This window comes from Scophthalmus maximus, chromosome 1, assembly GCF_022379125.1.
Source record: "Scophthalmus maximus strain ysfricsl-2021 chromosome 1, ASM2237912v1, whole genome shotgun sequence".
NCBI classification, from domain to species: Eukaryota; Metazoa; Chordata; class Actinopteri; order Pleuronectiformes; family Scophthalmidae; genus Scophthalmus; species Scophthalmus maximus.
Window position 1 is genome coordinate 682,008 of NC_061515.1, and position 20,756 is coordinate 702,763.

The window sequence follows — 20,756 nt, forward strand, 5'->3', positions numbered from 1 at the left end:
TGCTTCATTTAGTTAATTAATTGTGCCTTAATACCGAGATTACAGCTAATGGACAGGATGTCTATGTTTAGCATAAACACAGCTCTAAAGGTCATATGTGTATATATATATGTATGTATAGCCCAGCGTGTTACTCCCAGGTCTCACCTCGTGACAAAGGGAGACCCCACGTTAGGAACCTCGCTGCCCATTGAACAAACTGTTCAAGTCTCTGGTTTTTAAATCTCTTCTTAAAACCTTTTCCTCTCGTGAAAGCTTTTACAAATGACATTGGCTTTTTATTTACACTGGCTAATCTAATTCATGCTCTCATCTATTTGATTGTTTTGTATTTTCTCTGCTCATGGCCATTTGTCTTCTCATTTTATTTGCCTGTCGGCTTTTATTCCTTCTTTCAAAGAACTTTTGGGACATTGTTAGGAAAAGTGCTTCATAAATAGTTTTTTTAAATTATAATTTTTTTATTTTAACCATTAAGCCGAGAGAACTGGTGACTTCAGGGCTTTGGTTTGAATGTTCCGTCTTTTAAACGGTCACAATCAAAGGTTTAGGAACAAAGGATCTGCTGTTGGTAAAGCTTCTGTTCAGAAATAGTGTGCACGAAAATCCAGTGTGGTGGAATACGTTGGTGCATCTGTGTGGGTGTGGGGGAATGTGTCATAATGTGCGGGCCAGAGCGGCGCTGAATTCATTTGTCAGCCCTCGGTGGACAGCAGAGGAGGCAGTGAGTGATTAAAGGGAGGATCAGGGGGATGTGAGGAGGTGAGAAAGGCTCATGACTCAATCTGAACAAAAGAGACACGATCGTAATCGCTCCGAGAAAAGCACCAGAAGTGACCGGAAAAAGTCAACCGAAGGTGAAGAAGGATAGACAAACGTACCCGCAATGCCGTGACCTTGGTAACACAATTACACACCCTCACTCCAGCTTGTGTGAAATATGTAAATAAACCAGAAAAGAAAGAAAATAACCCGAACGTGGACACAGTGTCCCCGACTGAAAAGCAGTGAGCCACCAAGACACAGAGAGGAGGAGCCTCGGACAGTATGAATTCAACTGGCTGGATGCGAGGCCTGAGGATGGCCAATTTGCATGTTCCTTACCTGAGGGAATGCAACATGAGCACACCACATTCGCCACATATGCAAATGAAAATGTCAAACACCTCATCCTGGTTTAGTGGCAGAATCTTTTAAAGTTTTATTTCCTGAATATGTATCCTGGTAAACCTACTACAGAACTCTTTCTGTCCGTGGTGAATCATCATTAGATCATAAAATGAGGAGTAAAAAAATCAAGTGACATCGTATTTAAGAGGTATTCCAGTTTCCTACTTCTATCTTATTAGCTGGACCAATACAAAGCCACTGAAGGATAGAGACGTTTGCACTATTTGCTCTGTCTCTATCGTGTTGTGTTAAAACTTGCCTCACAGACATAAACAGTCACATCGAGGGACTGACCCAGCGTCTCACCTCTTTTCACTCTCAAGCCAAAAATTAACAAAAGGCCGTTGGAGAGAGCACGTACCTCCGCCGAGGCTAACGGCCTATTTCGCTACGCTTTAGCAAGAGATGTAGTGTGTGGATTCGCACGACCTTGATAAACACATTCATGAAGTCATTATATAAAACAGTATATTCAGGTTGTGTATATTTCTTTTATTAGTATTGACCTCAGCGATCGTTGTGGGGGTCTATCAGCACGGCTCTGTGCAGAACTCAGGTCATCCGGACATCTGTTTAGTCAAGTGTATGTGCATTAAATTGACTCCAAGATGAATTGGATTTGAATCTTTTGACCTTCTCCCTTTTTGAGCTTTAACTGCACTGCCCCCCACTGGCCAATGGGGATATGCCAGACCAGGGTTTGTAGTACATCACGTCATTACTTTGATCTCAGCTGTCTTACATATTGAATGTGATGGAAGACGTAAAGACACAAAGGACCAGACGTAACCATGGTCCCAAACAAATGACAGTCTGTGAAAAGAGAGAAAAAAATACTCATAAACCTGCCTGCAGTTTCCTCTCTTGCGGCTGGCAGCCGGCTGCAGATGAAGAAGATGATGAATGTGAGTGTCTCTCCCTGCACGCCGCAGCGTGGCTGGACCACAGTGTTGCTAAACTAAGGGATTTCCAACCCACCCTCAACTCGGAGCACTGAGGAATCCTATAAGCGAGGCAAATGCATTAGACACACGGTGCGCGGACGGGCGCACACGCATACACACTGTTTCTATACGGCACTCACTCGAGCACATGTGGGGAAAAGTCACACCAGAAAATGGCAGATACACTGGTGCAACCACGCACTGGTCCCTCGTGACCGAGTGTGGGTGGCTGACTGAGAGAAGAGTGTGTGTGTGTGTGTGTGTGTGTGTCAGCTAGAGGTTTGCTGGAGGTTTGTGTGGTTGGTTTCTCTGGGGAAGCCCGGTCATAGTTTATACATGTTTTATATATATTCAAAATATTATCTTATGTTCATATTGTCCTTCTAATGATGTTAGTTCCACATATTTATTGTCACTGTAACACAAACACCATATCTACCTTCCTCTCCGTAACACACTATACTCAACCTGGAAAGACACAAACAGACTCAACAAACTGATTTCGAAGGCTGGCTCTGTGATAGGCTGCAAGCTGGAGACTGTTCAATCTGCGGTGGAGAGGAGGACACTGAACAAACTGTTCTGTATCATGGATAAATCCTGAGCACCCTCCCCACCACACACTGGACAGACAGCGGAGCTCCTTCTCCAACGGGCTCGTCTCCTGTCCTCTGGTCCTGTTTTTGGAGGCAGCGCATCTTCGTCAGCAGGTCTCTTCCCTCTCCAACCTGACTGAGCCGGTCTCTCTCTGTCCCGTAGCTGATTGAAGGACGTGAACTCAGTTGGAGGTGGTCTACGTCGAGCCTGGCGTAGACAGACTAATACTCAAATGCGTATCACTCTATTTGCATGATTAGTGATCTTCCTCTTAATGGAGGAGATATGCTTCTGGCAGGACGTTCCTTGTGGGTGGATCATCGGAGCAGTGGCCGTGGTGTTTATTTGTCCATCGACATCAACTACCCTTTCTCTTCCTCCCTGACCTGTTTTTGAACCCGTGGTCTGGGCACTGGTGCAGGGATGTGTTTGATGCAGTGGGCCTGGACGGGGTTGGTGGTCTTGGATTTATCCCACTGTGGGAAGGTGGAGTCTTGTTTCCGGCAAACATCCATCATATGAAAGGCGGAACTAACACTGGAAGACAGTGAAACCATTCATCAGCCAAGTTTATCATGCATTGGCGATGAGTAGGATATATTTTTAGCCAGCAAACAAAATAAACTTTCTCAACTTAATTGAGAAAACTTACTTAGGGGTTTAAACTGTTCAATCAAATGGCAGTAATGACTTACTAGCAGCTGCAGGGGTACAGGTGGATAAAGTGATACATGATGGTGAAGTGATGCTCCAGAACCTGATGGGGTGTCATCCGTTTGGCAGGATCGAGTGGAAGCATTCCTTTCAGCATGTCCATGAACATGTGCACATCACGCATCTCTACATACTTCTCAGCAACTTTTTCACTGGTAATGATCCGGATCTAAAACATGAACAACAAAGAAGGTCAGGGGCGTCTTCGGTCACGTCGAGGAGTTAATAAGAACCTCTCCTGGAGATTTGTCAGTGTTTTCTCTCTTTGCTTCAGATATAGTCGGTCAAAAAGAAGTCCTACGTGCAGGAGGTCGTCCAGCGAGGTGAGCTTTGACCTCCTGGTCTTCTTTGGCCGGATCCCTGTCTCTCTATGGAACTGTTGTGAGTTCTGAGCAGACAGTGTACATGTTGGTAAAGATATTCTCAGTACATAAAACAGTATAGGATACTTTCAGTATGATAGAAATGTGAGAAAGACAGAGGTGCATTTGACACCATCACAGGTTCTGGGTAGCAACCTTGAGTTTCCAGAGAGTGTTGGTGGAGCTGTCGTCTCTCTGGAAAAAATTGCATGTTTTCAATCCAGTGGTGAGAATGTTGTCTGGCAGTTGACCCTGAATCTCCACTATGTTCCTGATCTGTAAAAACAACACCATTTTAAAATCACACTGCGAGTTTAGGTGGATTCACTTCTTTATCATCAACATTTTAGATCCTAAATCTTATGATTATTACAATAAAACATTAATCCAGCTTCTCAAGATTGAACCTCAAGTGGTACGTACGATATCATATTCACAACTGCCAGGGTAGAGCATCCTGCCGAGGAACAACTCGGCAGCCAAGCATCCCAGAGACCACATATCTATGGCCTCTGTGAACGGAAAACCCAAAATGATCTCTGGAGATCTGGAAGAGGACAAAAAAACCATGACCATATTAGCCATGTTATTGCTCAGCTTGGAAAACTATGACTTTTAATACGCAACTAAGAGTTGAATGTGGTTCCAGTTTCTCACCGGTATTGACGCGTCTGAATGTACGAGCCCAACTGGCCAGCAGACACATTCTGTGCTTGGCCGAAGTCAATGACTTTCACTCTGTAGGGCTCCTGAAGATGGTTGACCAACATGACATTTTCCAACTTGAGGTCTGCATGTATTACCCCAACAGCCTTCAAGTGGCCGAGTGCACAGGCGAGCTGAAAAGTTTTGAAGTGTTAAAGTACATAATTTCCAGACCGATTGTTAGTGCAGAGAGAGAAGCAGTGGGACCATACCTGCTGGACAATGGGCCTGATCTCGTTCAGATGAAGCGGTTGGGAATCCCTCTCCTGCAGTAAGTCAAACAGACTTTTGTCCAGGTGCTCAAACTCCAAGCAGATGTTACCTCTGTCGATGAAAACCTGGTACCATCGAACTAGGTTGCATTCGTCCGGGTCCAGTGATTTCAGTTTCATCAGAGCAGCCATCTGAAGATACGTGACAGATCACAGACACATTTATATTAGTTTTATGGAACCATTGAAAAAAACGTTAACACCGAAATGGTACAACCCAAACTTTGATAAGCACACCCACATTCTTCTCACACCTCTAAACTGGCCTGGTGCACATCAAAGTCCCCCTTCTTTATCATTTTGATGGCCACTGTCTTCATGTCGTCCATCCTGGTGCATTTTGCAACACTGCCGAAGGTGCCGTGCCCCAGGAGAGACTGCACCTGATAGGTAGAAGACCCCGACATGAGCCAGCCGCCTGTGACCAGCTGGTCATCCTTGTTCGAGGACATTGCCGTACCTCGTTGGGAGCTGATAGGAAAGCAACACAACCCTCAGTCACAGTTACAATGCAGTGCTGTTGAGAAGAGAAATATACGTTTTGTTGTCAGAACAGAGACGAATCAGAAAACAAATATATTTACCAAGTGTGTCAGTTGATGTAACTGGAAATTTATTTGGAGTTTCTCCTCAAAAATGCTTTCAGTGAACGTAAAATAACAAGTTCAGACAAATATAAGTCTGCTGCAATATTAAAATCCAAAGTTGGAACGGTTAACCTAATGTGATTTAACACGACTTCACTTCTCAGTTAACACACACTGGGCACCACCACACTGGTCAGTTAAGCTTATTTATACTCATAATGTTCCGCTCTGTGACATCACATTCTAAATGTGGCTGTGAAGTTTTGTTCACGTTCCAAATATACCTCAAGGTTAAAATAAACTCATTATGATTTCAATTTAATCAGAATCCAGACTGCTAAAGTAGTAAGTGAAGGATGTGTGCTGGATGAAACCCTCTACCCTCAACAATTATTTAATGTGCAATGACATTTGATTTGATATTATGGATAAAAACAATAATCTGCAATTACACTCATGGTTTTACATATTCATTACATATTTTACTGTATTACAATGCCTCCATTCACCAGTTATCATCTAAAGGGCTCCAGTTCACAGGATTAAGGCATGTTAACCTAGAATATAATCACAGCCATATTAAAAAAAGATTACATTTTAGTTGAAAAGCTCACAACATGGGAACAACCCATATATGAATTAACAATTTATAATTGACATGTTGAAAATAGTGTGCACTGAATATCACCGTGTGATAGTGTGTATTGTTGATCAATAGGTGTGGCGACAAGCGCTTCAGGGTACCGGATCAGGACACCTGAATCAGGAAGTTGTGCTCAGGTGAGAGTGCAGACAAAGAAGGAATGCAGAGTCCAGTTCTAGAGTTTAGATTGTTTATCTAGATGCAGTTTAGCATGACAAATGCAAAGTCCATCACAATTTGTCTGTATATGAGTGTGTGTGTGTGTGTGTTTGTGGTTCTTGAACTGCGCAGCTGATCACTGACTCGATAGGTTTTAAGAGCAAGAGTTCTTCAAGAAATTGTGCTCGTCTTTCCGGGTGGTGGTCTCTGTACGCTTTTTTATTTTCAAATGTGGTCAAGTAACTCAGTGTTCCTGATTCATGACCTGATCACAGGAGTGTGTGTGCCAGATCATAGGAGTGTGTGTTTGTGTGTGTGCCAGATCACAGGAGTGTTTGTGTGTGTGCGTGCCAGATCACAGGAGTGTGTGTTTGTGTGTGCCAGATCACAGGAGTGTGTGTTTGTGTGTGCCAGATCACAGGAGTGTGTGTTTGTGTGTGTGCCAGATCACAGGAGTTTTTGTGTGTGTGCGTGCCAGATCACAGGAGTGTGTGTTTGTGTGTGCCAGATCACAGGAGTGTGTGCCAGATCACAGGAGTGTATGTTTGTGTGTGTGCCAGATCACAGGAGTTTTTGTGTGTGTGCGTGCCAGATCACAGGAGTGTGTGTTTGTGTGTGTGCCAGATCACAGGAGTGTGTGTTTGTGTGTGCCAGATCACAGGAGTGTGTGTTTGTGTGTGTGCCAGATCACAGGAGTGTTTGTGTGTGTGCGTGCCAGATCACAGGAGTGTGTGTTTGTGTGTGTGTGCCAGATCACAGGAGTGTGTGTTTGTGTGTGTGCCAGATCACAGGAGTTTTTGTGTGTGTGCGTGCCAGATCACAGGAGTGTGTGTTTGTGTGTGCCAGATCACAGGAGTGTGTGTTTGTGTGTGTGCCAGATCACAGGAGTGTGTGTTTGTGTGTGTGCCAGATCACAGGATTTTTTGTGTGTGTGCGTGCCAGATCACAGGAGTGTGTGTTTGTGTGTGTGCCAGATCACAGGAGTGTGTGTTTGTGTGTGCCAGATCACAGGAGTGTGTGTTTGTGTGTGTGCCAGATCACAGGAGTTTTTGTGTGTGTGCGTGCCAGATCACAGGAGTTTTTGTGTGTGTGCGTGCCAGATCACAGGAGTGTGTGTGCCTTTGATCCTTGCATCATCAGGGATTGTGTGACAGTTACTAACTAGTCAACAAGCACTTGGTTTACAAGAAGGGGAATAAACAAGTCTAGCAAGTAAAATGCACACAAACTGTAGCTAGCAGAAAACTGTAACATAACAGACATACTGTTACAAGCGAGCAGTCGGCTTTGAATCACAATCTCTATTTAAATAGATAGAAATCAACTTTTGCTCCTTATATCCACGTGTTCAACGCTTTTCAATTCAAATATTGAAGAATTCCTTCCTTCTCAGAGAACATTTTCCAACTACTCCAGGGGGATCCCGAGGCATTCCCAAGCCAGATGAGATAAATGATATCTCCAGTCTGGTTCTACCCTGGGGCCTCCCACAAGTTGAATGTGCAAAGGAAGGCGCTTAGGACGCATTCTAATTAGATGTCCGAACCACCTCGAGTTATCGGAGCTCCTTCCCCTATGTTCATAACCGACATGCCATTTAATGGCTTCGGTATCCCCGGAGTATCTTATTCTAAAAATTGATAACATATGAGACATAGTAGTCTTAGCCCTAAGCCTGTATGTGAAGGCAATGGAAATCATGTCAAGCTATAGCCCCGGGTTAAGGTCGTGGTATTAGCTCAGAAAGCTGCAACCAACAGAAATCTACAACTTAGCATTTCCACAAAGTTCAAGGCAGCGACCTCGTCGTTCGCCACGTCTCCGGCCTTTATCGCCTCCACCTGGTCTCTGTCAAAGGAACTCACTTGAACTTAAAAGTCGGCGTGAAGCACGTTGAGGAATTGTCTTGTCTCCTCCCCAGAGGCTGCCCGTATAAATGGAAGGCCTATCTCAAGTCCCTCCTCACCGGGCGCCTGAGGCTTTATTAAACATTCATGCTTTAATTAAGCAATTTTACCGCCGCTACTTACCAGGTGATGATAAAAAGCACAGCTCCGGGATGAGCACGGCGGGCAGACGAATGTGTGCGTGCGTGTGTGTGGCCTACATGAAAACCCATTAATTTCCTGCCATAAAGAAAAGTGCGAGAATTAGAGAAAAGACAAGTTGAACTTTTTCTACCTGCCTCGTCCGTCATGTGCGACCGCAGGAGAATGTTAGGACGCAACAGGGATTCCTCTGATTCTGACAGGCAGCTTTTCACCGCTGCTCTTTCTCTCTTTTCTCTTCTGCACTTTACATTCCATCACTTCATCGTACCATCAGAAACTTTTTGGGTTGTTTTTGTTTGAGGAATCTGGTAAGAGTCTTGGAGATTTGAAACCCTAGATCTCCTCCCCCTCAGAAAAGTGCTCTGTTACTGACAGACTGACTGCGTTGTGTCTTTGAAGGGTGAAATTGTGCGAGCGAGGGAGAAAATAGAGAATTAGTGTGTGTGTGTGTTCGTGTTGCCAGTCTCCTTGGCTGTGAGGACATTCAACGCTAGTCCGACTGTCTCACGGTCGGGGTTTTTCAGATTTGATGACTTGGACAATGAAGATGAATTACCTTGCATCACGCCGTAATGCACAATTTACTACTGCTATGCAGCTTATTGTGTGTGTGTGTGTGTGTGTGTGTGTGTGTGTGTGTGTGTGTGTGTGTGTGTGTGTGTGTGTGTGTGTGTGTGTGTGTGTGTGTGTGTGTGTGTGTGTGTGTGTGTGTGTGTGTGTGTGTGTGTGTGTGTGTGTGTGTGAGAGAGAGATGTCACATCTGCATCCCTCTGTGTCCTTGTTAAGAGCAAGAGGAAGCTCTGTGGGATGGCTGTAAAGGCTGCTCTCCTTGGCCGTATCACTTGGAATGACACCCAGAGGTGACACCCTGTCAGAACACACACACTCACACACTCACACACACACTTGGCCACAGCCTGCCAGGTCCAAGAGAAGAAGTCATTAGTGAAGACATGATCCGTGTTCGCAAGACACGACCAGAAAATGTGCCGACCCACTCCCACATTCAACCATCGACAAAGAGGTTTGATCAGTGTCGAACGCTACAAAGCACCTTTAATCACATTAGCGGGTCCAGTATGTATCGAGCAGACCCAAGTCTCCATCGCTGTTTCTGGGGTTATCCAGATAATTGGCCAACCACAGGTAGTGATGCATCTCACTGAGGTATTTTTCTCACACAGCTACAATGTAGTTTAATTAGATTTTTCTCTGCAGACGTCAGTTTGAAGAGTCAGGTCCTCTGAACTGGAGAAGCCTTTGAGGGTCACGTCTTAATATATTCAGGTTTAACAAATCAGACTGAAGCAAATCTTCACCTTATCTAATTTGTGCTTTTTTAAATTTTTTTTTAAAGATGGACAGATTTATCAGTCTGTTGATTAGCACCTAACATCCAGAGCAACGTGATGTTTAGCGTTGAGATTTGGCGGATGTTCTCTATAAGTGATCTGGCAGCCACACCCGTGCGAGTAACGCAGCATCTCCACCAGAAGGTTCTGGATCTAAGTAGAATGAAGTATCTTAAATCAAGGCCTCAGCAGCTTGTGTTTTGGTCTGACAACATATTTCTTATGAAGCAAGTTTTTAGTTCAGAGCATTTAACTTATTTCATGCATTTTTTTTATCATTGAGTAACTTCATACTTGAAACAAGAATTAATCATAAAGATTGTTTTGTTCAAAACTGCATAATTAAAGTGAGATAAGATGTGTGAAATGAGCTCAAGCGCCTGATGCTTTTCATCTCGTCACATATTAAGAGATAATGACCGAATGGAATTGACTCTTTTACTGTCAATCTTTCACCTCTGCACAGCAATCATGTATTTATATTAACAAGATATGGTGCAGAACAAAGAAAGTACTTAACAAAGCCGAACAGACGTCTGTGCGGACTGTTTGAGTCTCAGCCGATAAATTAAAGTGAGCAACGTGCTAACATCAAAACTCAGGCTGCATGATACTGTTCCTACCCGTTCTTTTGATAATTTCAAATTAGGAATATATAAACACGTGCATCCCAAGAGCGCTGCCGCCCAATTTGAAATCTGAAAGTGTTCTGCGGCACCGCACATCCCCGTAATCACATCTCTGATCAATACACAAGACCGTGAGAAAGTATTTGCCTTCATAAACAGAACAATTTATATGTCAACATGTGCCCACAGCAGAAGGGAAAATTAATAACCCACCTACATCCATGAAACTTGTCTGGCAGTGTCTTGGATGTTTGACACTTATATAATAAAACACCTCTAAATAAGATTTCGTAAATACATAACCCAGCTTGGACAAACAGGAGAAAGACATCATAAAGAATAAATCATTTAAATGTTACATCAGGACAAAACAAAGCACCAAACCAAAATCAATAAATGGACACTGACACAAGATTTAGTCCAGGTCCTGAGTCCACCTCTAACAGTTCATGTGGATGATCCACGTGTCACCGGCAACTTCACTCAAGAGAAGGACAGCGTTGCCGGAGCGACAGCTGTCAAAATCTTAACGTTTTGTCTGAATGTTTCAGGCCCTGTGTCCAGTTCTCTCCTGTACTTTGTCTTTGAATCCACAAATGCTGAAAATCCCTTTTCACACAAATAAGCAGAAGCAAAAGTCATCAGAAAAAAACACTCTCTTGCTCCACAGATCAGCACATTCAGCGTGAGCGTGCATCCAGAAATGTGCCACGCGCTGTTGTTTTTTTTTTCTTCACGGCATTATCAGAAGAGAAGCTGGCAGACCTGTTCTCTGGAGCTGAGTTGCGTTGGCATCCTCATTACGGGGGGCAAATTGGTTCTGCATCCAGCTGGGCTGCGCGTGAGGCGGACTCCTCGGGGGCTGCAGGTGCTCCGTCGTTCGGGATGTGCCTCTCGTCACACGGATTGTCAAAGGACTCATAGTTGCTCTGCACCACTCATCTGTCCCACGGGCCAAGGTTTTATAATTGTGTCTTTTATCTGCCCCGTCAATCAATGTGACGGTTCAGACAGAGAGTCCACGGACAAATGTCCTGACGTTAACAAGAGTGCAGGAGAAGCTGCCCGTGGTCGCTTCTCATCTCTGACACGTGATGTCACACGGTGCAGGATCGCAGTGGTTGACGTTTGATGCAATTCACTGTTCTCCCTGTTTCTGTGGCCGGTGCCTCTCTGTGGATAGTTTTGACCAGCGGAGCCTCATCTCTAAGCCGTTTCCCCACAATGGCCCAACTCCATCACAGTTTGTCCAGTCTGTTTCATTGGAAACCACAAATCCAGTCAGGTTTTTTAAAAAAGAAGTGAGGGAGAAGCTTTACAAACCAGAAAATCCTCATTCTGTCAAACCACGATCCCGCTACATTAATGAGATATAAGATACATTCTTCTGAATTAAAATCATTCCATTGGACTTGGCTTTGTTCCTGGTTCCCTGACTGGATCTCTGGATCTCTGGATCTGCAGCAATACTTAGACTCACTTGACGTGGTATAAACCTGCCACCTACGTCTTTTATTTAATATATGTGTGGTCTTGTTGTTTGAGGAGAAGCAGTTATTGTAATGGCAGTGACTCCGTCCCCACATGCACCTGTTGCCTCCTGGCGTCTGAATCACTTGGACACATTATTTTTAAATCCAACTCCAGCTCAACTTCTGTCTGATTTAATTTCAAACAACAGCAGAGCATATCTCCCTTCTGTCTGCACTGCGTCGGGTTAACACTCAACTTCTAGGAGCTGCTCCTCTTTCCTTCTCCTCGGTTTGGATTGATTTGTTTACCCTCATTTATTTCTAATCAAGGCTTCACAACACGATTAGGGTGTGCCCTTTCACAGTTTCTCATTCATGTGCTTAATAGACTTCTTATCTTTCCACTGCTTTCATATATCTGCTCTAGATTCTGTTGCCCAAATCTAATCTCCAACAAAAAATTACAGTTAATTATTTCGGAACGGCTGGGATTCCCAGAGGCTCGAAGTCGAGTAAATCTTTTTTCTTTCTGCTAAATCAGATTCTCACCCTCTCACTGACGAGGTATCTTCATATGCTGTGTTGTGCCTGTGCTTCTATTTTCAGTTTATCTGATCATTTTGGTTAAATCTTTTTTGTCGGGGCACCATGTTGTATCTGTCTCACAGTCTCTGTCGTCCTCCGTGGGTCTTTTCTTCCACAGTCCAAAAGAATCAGGTCAGGTTTCATGGTGACTCTACATAAGCCCAGTAGGTGTGAATTTGAGGATGAATAGTTTTAATGTCCGGTCACTTGCACTGTGCCGGTCAGTGTCAGATCCAGAACGTGGCCTCTGACTGGACCTTTATATGTCTAATAATGATATTGGTTGAAAGTAATAATAATAATACTAATGTCATCGTCATATAGGCATATCAATGAGTCAGCTGTTTCCACTGTCAACAAGACTTTGTGCGTTTGTTTCGTTATAGTTTTTACTCACTGGTCCACTTGGCCAGTGCATCAGACTTTAACTGTCCCGGCAGCTCGTTTCCAGAAAACACTCCTGCCATGCCTGTGTGGCAGTGCTAATGGGTTTTTGTGGTTTGAAAGGGGCTGGATGAATTCCCTGAAGCCAGCGAAGTTTTGTGTATATTGTGCAACAGGTGATTGGCGGTCCGTCACTAAGACATCGACGTGAACATTTCAAAGTTAAAGAGCAGTGATCAGCTTTTACTTCCTACTTCTAGACTGCAAAGAACATATGAATCCTTCGTGAATCATCATCAAGTCTTTATAAACGTAGTTGCAGTGCCCCCGGTCATCCTTTATGTACCCTTCTTAATTTATACAGTGCAGATTTGTCGATGCTCGTTTATAGCAACGCTACGTTAGCAGTTACACGCTGAGAAATGAAATCACAGGAACAAGTCGTTAACAGACAGGAACAAAACTGTTCGCTGATAAAAAGAACAACACATTTTGTGTCGTTCGCTCAAGCAGCTCATTGCAGCAGGGTGATAAAATAACTGGTATGTAATGGGACGCAGCACCATGTGAGTTCCATTTTGAAGAACAAGGACCACAGCAGCATCTGACCAGTCGCGTCACATCTTGCAGGTACATTAACATCACATGCTGTTTAATGTGCCGCCGGTTCCCGAGGTGTCCCGTTGAAAAGCACCTTTAAAGGCGAAGGTGCAGGACAAGAAGAAGGTTATTGGTGTTCGGTGGAGAGATAAGAAGGAGGCTGGAGCAGGAGAGATAATGTGGCTTGTTGTTCAGTGTGTGTGGCTCTTGTGTCGGTCTGGCAGTTTGTCACGGCGACCATCTAGAATACGAAAGTCATCGCCTAAAGCAAATATCTTTTAGAAAGGGCGGCAGTTTGATTGGCAGTTTGGAAACAAGTTCTTAATCTTTATTTAATAATAGAAAAATGAAGGCTGATATCTGGAGCAAAAAAACCAAACATTTAAAATACATATTTATCCTGTTTGGGGTCAAATGTTTTGCTCAAAGGAGAACAAGTGATTTACTGAGCAGATGAAGTATGTTGCAGCGGACAACATCTTTACGTTTTCTGTTATATGGTAATGATTGCAAAGGCTAAGCCAAAATAAATTGGCTTGGATACCTGGGGCACCTGCGGGTCCTTCTTGAAGATTGTGTGGTATAATACCAGAAATAATACCAGATACTATATTTGTTGCTCGCTGCCTCTTGACAAGCGAAGGCTCAACATGAGGGGTTAATACGAGCGTCGCCTTTAGGCTTTTCTGCCCTTGAGCTTTCATTGTTCTTTACCGGTTCACAGCGTACAATCAAACCAATTTGAAAAAACTCATCAATTTTTTTCCAAAACCTAATTTTTCCACAGATAACCCGGAGCTACTAATGTCCCAGTGGCTCTGAAGCCCCACAGCAGTGGAAAGATGCTGATCCCACAATAAGACAACGTGTTGGTTACTGTCCCGTTCGGAGAAGAGGATCCTTTAATGTTTGACATTCCTCAGGTAGTTTGTAATACCTGGTCATGTCGACTTGCCCAAATTCTTAAGAGAGGATTTCCTGCCATAAAACTGACGGAGGATTCCGTGCTTGTTTTTATTCCATCCAAAATAATGTTTGATTCAAAGAAGAATCCAACACAAACACTCAAAAGGCCTCATTTTGTTTGACTCCTCACTCACTTGCAGGAATCCCATTGTTGGCGGACACCAGTTTTTTTCTCCTTTAAACAAAACAAGAACTTGAACTCTGAACTTTTTGTCCGATTTTCACGCCGCGAAAATTTGCAAATCAATCGCAAGCGGCTGCAACAGGAATAAATGTGATGGGTCACTTTATTTTACCACGAGAGAATTCGAGTACCAGACGTCAGCACAGCAGAGTATTATTATTTTAGATTGGAAATATGACAAAGGCCTGGATGCTCCTGCACATGACAATCACCATCTGTTAGAAAGTGCACACAGAGACACAATGTTCAATCAGGTGCTTTGATAAACCACCATGACTCTGTCGATCATTGAAAACAGGTCAGTCAGTGTTTCCGCTGCAGTACAATCTGACAAGCTTCTGTTTGCATTAGCTTCAGTTTGTGAGTGCAGCCAGATCTTTTACTCACCAGCCTCCAGTTATTACTACAAAGATTCTCAAGTTTCCACCTTTGTGATTTACTGAATGCTACTTTGCTGTCGAGTCGTGTGGTGTGAAAAAAAGTACAACTTTGAGCTCTTTCCTTTCGAATGAAAACAGAAATCTTTAAAAACAGTTTGGTGTTTTACAGCTCGGCCACTGTAGTTTTTTTCTAATGCCACTCATAAAGGACGTCTTCAATTGTTAGGGGAAGCATCAATAACTCAATGATAAACCCTCATGAACACGCTTCTGATTGTGAACAGGTGATTCATCAGTTGGAAACGAGTCACACTGGTTGAATCTGACGTGGAACTTAACAGTTGATTGAACCAATGGAAGAAAGAGGTTTAGGTTTAGAAGACGAACATATCGAGTTTCCTGAAGTGGGATCGAGGGGCCTAGCGTGAACCAGAGCTGCAACAGTGATTAGTGATCGATTAGTAAATTAATCACCAACTATTTTAATAACCGATTGATCGGTTGAAAAAATAAGTCATAATTCTTCTGATTCAGCTTCTTACACGTGAATATCTTCTGGTTTCTTGGCTCCTCTGTGACAGGATGAAACAAAACATCGTGTTGAGAGTTTTGGGAAACACCATCAACATTTTTCACCATTTTATGAAGCGAACAACTGATCGATTAATGGAGAAAATAATCGACACATTAATTGGAAATGAAAATAATTGTTAGTTGCAGCTCTAATGTGAACGGGGAGGTCCGTGAAGATGTGGCCACCAGAGTGGAGGTGGGAACCAGGAACTTGTGATCTCCACGCCATCCGCAGGGTCATTTCATCCATCTTCTCGGGCCGATCCAGGATGAACCCCCAGCAGCCCCCGGCCGCCTCCGCATCCCTCCCCGGTTCCTCTCGCTCTGCGTCTCCTGTCTCTGAGTCACGGTGCAGTCACCATCCCACCATCCCACACTGTGGGAGACGAGGGCTTCTGATGTATGAGAGTGTTACAACGCGTGGGAAGAGTAAACCGCATTGCTCACAGATCCGTGTGTGTGTGTGTGTGTGTGTGTGGATCCGAGGCTGAAGGGTTAGGGATCCCTGGACTCCTCTGAATGTATTTCACATGATATATATATATATATTTATATATATATATATATATATATATATATATATATATATATATATATATATACGTAGCATGCTGTATGGGCTTAGACGGAGCTGTTAAGTGCATTCCCCTCAAAGAAAGTTAGAGAAACACACTTGAAGAAGAAAAACAGTGACGCATTCATCGGGTCGTCCAGTGAATGAACGCACCGGAGCACAGCGGGGGCTGTTTTCAGACTTGATAGCCGTGGGGGGGGGGATCCACTCAGGTCCATGGAGGAAATAGACACGGGGACACTGGGAGGACGACAACCTTTTAACAACATCCGGCTGGAGTTAGAGTACTTCTCAGCAGCGCACACACACACACACACACACACACACACACACACACACACACACACACACACACACACAGTCCATCAGCGGAGACTTTCAGAACAACCACACTTGAGTCGTTTAACAACAGGCACGCGGAGTTGTCTGAGCACGCACACACGGCTTTATCAACCGACGTCTCGGGGCCGAAGACGGATGTGTGTCGAGGAGGACAAAGACCAGGGAAAGAAAAGAAGAAGAAGAAAAAAAGGCTCATTCCTGTGAGCTGTCACTCAGGCTGGAGAAAAAAGTGAGAGAAAAAAAACATCAGATTCCTGCGGTGAAAGAGCTTCTCGAGTCTTTTCTTATCGTTCCCTCTGAAACGGGGCATCCATCTTCGGAATTGAAATGTCTAGTTGGCTGACCTGCACCTGAAACCAAAGGAGCTGCCCACATGATGTGTATTTATAGACAATGGGTCCCGGGGCGGAGGGGGGCGGGGGCGGGGGGGTCGGAGACGGTGGAGGGTTGAAGATGTGGCCTCAGCTTCACGCCGATTCCAGGACCAGGTGGTTGCGTGTGAGGGATCAACTGTCAGACTGATTCAGACTGTGGGTGTCGTTGAAAATACTTTTACAATACCAATTTGACTGATACGTGTTTTAAGAAGCCCTCAGGTCCGACACGTTGAAACGTTAAACCTCTGACATATCTTCGGTCAAACTTGGGTGATTTCCACAAGTCTATTCATACGCATCGATTATTATTAATGTGACCACAGCAAACAGCAGCACACACTTTGTACGAACAGTCTGCTTATTGTTTGCAGTTTTCAAGACTTTGCTGTCCGTCGGTTTGTTTGATGGTTTGTCGGTTTGTTTGATGGTAAGATTGTGCCAAAGATTGTGCCAGTCTGAAAGCTGCAGCAGTGGAAGCTCCGTCCTCCTGAAGGAACGTTTAACCTTCCTCAACCAATTCCAGCTCTCAGCCAACGGGCAGACTCGGAGTCTGGTGATGTCTGAACGCTGTTTCACCACGAGCCTTTCTTCTTCTTCTGGTGGAGGACGGAGGCGTGAGACACGCGGTGGGAACTTCTTATTGTGAAAGGAGAAGAAGACTCAGAGACGTGCTGCATAGCGGTGGGGGGGGGTCTTTGTGTGTATAGCTTTGGTTTTATTTTCCTAATTTCCGTCTGTCGTTCCCATCGGTAACTGTAAGGACTGTGTTCAATCAGATAACATTCAACGCACCAGGTTAACAAACAATCCTCCAGACAAATACCAAGCTTGTTACCAAATAGTTTCTAAAATGAAAGTTTTAGAGATCCCCTCCCTCCTGTCACGTTTTAAAATATATTAAAATGAATTGCTAAGCAGATAATCGCTGCAGTCAATGTCAGACGTGTTAGAGGACGGAGACTTGAAGATGATTCAAACTCTCTCATGTACGTTTTAATTCGCTCCTGAAAATCGCCCCAGACGAAATGCACTTTTTCCCTCCGAGGATTGGCAGGAGTGGAAAAAAGAAAGATTTAATATATATATCTATATATATAGATATAGATATATCTAAATATATCTATATATATAGTCACAGCAAAAGAAAAAAAAGTTTGATGAATTCCACACATTCCACAATGAGTATTATCTTGGACAACTGGAAATAAAAAAGAAATAGGAAATACATAACACAATGTAATTCTCTGTTTGATGAGGACTGAGTGAGAATTGTCATTGATGTGGAATTCAAACACCCCCTATTTCATTTTCCCCTCTCTTTTTATCTGACCCAACATTTTCTTTTCCCTCTTTCTGTTCCTGTCTGCCTTCATCCCCCTGCTCTCCTCCTCCTCCTCCTCCTCTTCCTCCTTTCAGCGTCTGTTATCTCCTCCATGCAGTTGACTGCTTCTGTCCTCTGGGTGTCAGCACTCGCCTTATCCTTCATTCAGCCACATGCGGCTTTGTGTGAACCAATCACTCTCATTTTTTCCGCCTGCATTTCATGTTTTCATGATGATTCTGTCCGTTCCTTGTTTCTGCCCCCCCCCACCAACCCCACCCTCATCTCCTTGCTCTCCCACAGCCGCCTGCTTGTTGCCACCGAGATTCTTCCACGCAGCATCAGTATACTTCAACATCATATTCCACCCACCCTTTCTTTCCCATCACACACACACACACACACACACACACACACGCACACACACACACAAACTTGCCAATCAATAATTCTATAGTTACCCTATCCATAACAGCGCTGTGTGTGTGTGTGCATGCGTGTGTGTGTGTGTGTGTGTGTGTGTGGTTTAGGTGTGGGTTGGTGAGGGGGGATTATGGGGGGGGGCAGAAAATGGAGTTGTAATAGGAGATGCCCTCCACTCATCCCACTGCTCGAAATAGGAGGCAAAGGTGACTTTCAGGAAGTTCATTACACACACACACACAAGAATTGTATGATTCACATGCACTGAGTGAACTGCAAAGCACACATTGACGGTGTGTGTGTGTGTGTGTGTGTGTGTGTTTTTTTTATAACACTGAAGGTCAGTGTGAATGTGAAGCAGGGATTTTGGAAGGTGAAGGAGAGAGGATGAGTTTAAGGATTACTGAGGTGACTTGGACTGTGCAGCTACCGGGGGAGGGGGCGTTGTTCTGACGAAAGACCCCCCCTCTGAATTATGGAGAACATAATGAAACGTCCTTCAGAGAGAAAGACAACGCAGTGACACGCTCCTCCCATCTTTCTCCTCCTCTTAGTCTCTGAGTCTGATGATTAGGCAGGAAAAGGGAAAGAAAAAGAAAGTTCATAGTCCATATCATCTCTTCTGTTATGTTCCCTGTAGAAGAATGAATCTTATCTGTAGATGGACCCCCCCCCCCCCCGTCCCCTCCTCCCCCAACCCTCGTTTTCTCTCGCCTTGCCAAAGCCTTAATTTGACGGGAGCGTCTGTCCTTTGCTCCAAACTGAAGTTAATCTCTCTCTCTGCTTCCATAAAGCATATTTGTTCACATTCACAATAAACCCAGAATGATTCAGAATAGTGGCTGAAGGTTATTCATAACACACAGCGAGCCAGTTGAGCACCAACGATTGTCTGATTGATGTTATATCTGCGGTTTGGTGTTGTAAGTTCTTGTGGACACGTGTTCCCAGTTCTGAGATATGTATCGTAGAGTGTTTACTGTAGCCAGCAAGATCAACCACGAGAGCAAAGCAAAAAAACAAGGGCGGTGCACAGAACGGGACTGAATGCAGACGGTGGCCAGTGGCTCGAAGTTAAAGTGAACTCTTCTTGACAGTGCGCCCTCCCTCATCTGGGCTCTCACCCCAAAGGAAATTGATTTGCGAGTAATTAACAACGCGTGTCTGGATGTTGGCCAACTTCATGTTCTATTCATGCAGATTAATACATATTTGTCATCGCCTGTGGGGGCTGAAAGGCATCTGTCTGTGCCATTAAACATTCATGAGTGTGCAGGATGCGGAGAGAAAGAGCCATTCAGCGGCTCTTTACCTGCTCCCACTCCATATCGGCACACATCTTAATGGAGTGCATTAAATCAGAATGGTCAAACGGGGAATTTTGCTGGTGACAGTGGCATTCATCACACCAGTTTTAAAGGACAAATATCCCCCCGCATTCCTCCTCTTCTTTGGTTAGATGCTATCAGCCTGTTGTTCAATGCGGGAGTTGTGTTGCAGGTTTCTTTTGGGTCTATACGCGATTTACCTGCACTGTGCATCTGCAAATGTTGACCCTCTGTGTTTGTACCTTCCTTGACATACCAGAGCCTTCACATGTGGACAGATGTTTACATGAATGCATGTGGGTTCTGCGTGTTTGGCCTTTCTCATCTTTTCAACCCTGCGATGAGTTGAGGAGGTGTCGAATTTCCTGTGTGCCTGCACGGGAAGGACCTTGATACATCTTCCTGTATTAAACCAGTATATACTGTGCAAAGTGGTCTTCACAAGACAACCCCCTTGGGCAGCTTCATCAGATGATCTTAAGCACATTCTTTCACCTGACCTTCACGACATTGTAAACCTCTGTGATCTCAGGTATTGCCTGACCTGCTGGTCAGTAACTCCGATGTTGCGGTTGATAATAATGTTGTGTTATAAATAACCACTACTGTGTGTGTGTGTGTGTGTGTGTGTGTGTGTGTGTGTGTGTGTGTGTGTGTGTGTGTGTGTGTGTGTCTATAGGTGGCTGGACTGTGTGGAGTCTGTGGGCGCAGTGCAGCAGCGAGTGCGGCGGCGGGATTCAGATCCGCACCAGGACTTGCCAGTCACCTCCGGAGGAGTCGTACCTGTGTGAGGGAGTGGTGGAGGAGGGCCGGCCGTGCAACTCGCAGCCCTGCACCGGTGAGCTACTCAATCTGTTTGTGTGTGTGAGTTTGTTTGCATTTTTGTGTACCGTTCAGTACAGTACAGACATTTCTTTGAATACGTGCCCTTTTTATGCTTTATGTTATGTGAGCGTGTGGCGTGTTCAGTGTGTTTACAGCTGTCTTCTTTTAAACCTTTTCCTTTCTCACATCTTATCCATCTGCTCGTGGATCCATCCTCTGTAAGTCAGTGTTCTGACT

At 44.4% G+C, this 20,756-nt stretch overlaps 2 protein-coding genes across 15 annotated transcripts in view; one reads left to right on the plus strand and one right to left on the minus strand.

Annotated features, from left to right (window-relative positions):
- adgrb1a (adhesion G protein-coupled receptor B1a) overlaps positions 1-20,756 on the plus strand; it is a 123,423-nt gene that overhangs the window by 39,426 nt on the left and 63,241 nt on the right. For all 12 annotated transcript variants that reach the window (XM_035633597.2, XM_035633545.2, XM_047334245.1 and 9 more), the window contains exon 3: positions 20,374-20,532. In XM_035633597.2, the coding sequence (XP_035489490.1) occupies positions 20,374-20,532 (159 nt within the window). The remainder of the gene's footprint in view (positions 1-20,373; positions 20,533-20,756) is intronic.
- Positions 1,303-5,844, minus strand: LOC118310568 (homeodomain-interacting protein kinase 2-like). Of its 3 annotated transcripts, XM_035633610.2 has the most exons (9): positions 5,349-5,844; positions 5,019-5,235; positions 4,705-4,896; positions 4,445-4,626; positions 4,211-4,334; positions 3,944-4,063; positions 3,727-3,813; positions 3,407-3,594; positions 1,305-3,248 (listed from the first exon to the last, which is right to left on the minus strand). In XM_035633610.2, exons 2-9 carry the CDS (start codon positions 5,214-5,216, stop codon positions 3,074-3,076), a joined length of 1,266 nt encoding a protein of 421 aa, XP_035489503.1. In that variant the 5' UTR covers positions 5,217-5,235; positions 5,349-5,844; the 3' UTR covers positions 1,305-3,073. The 3 variants fall into 3 exon arrangements, with proteins under 3 accessions (XP_047190218.1, XP_047190216.1, XP_035489503.1); XM_047334262.1 differs by lacking the exon at positions 5,349-5,844 and having other exon boundaries at positions 1,303-3,248; positions 5,006-5,140; XM_047334260.1 differs by lacking the exon at positions 5,349-5,844 and having other exon boundaries at positions 1,304-3,248.

Bases quoted from the DNA above. Each gene is read 5' to 3' on its own strand.
- LOC118310568 (XM_047334260.1), bottom strand. From the start codon at position 5,216: ATGTCCTCGAACAAGGATGACCAGCTGGTCACAGGCGGCTGGCTCATG. The intron at 3,814-3,943 runs GTTGCTACCCAG...CTGTCTGCTCAG, and splicing joins ACACTCTCTGGAAACTCAAG to AACTCACAACAGTTCCATAG. The intron at 3,249-3,406 runs GTAAGTCATTAC...ACTGTCTTCCAG, and splicing joins CTGTACCCCTGCAGCTGCTA to TGTTAGTTCCGCCTTTCATA.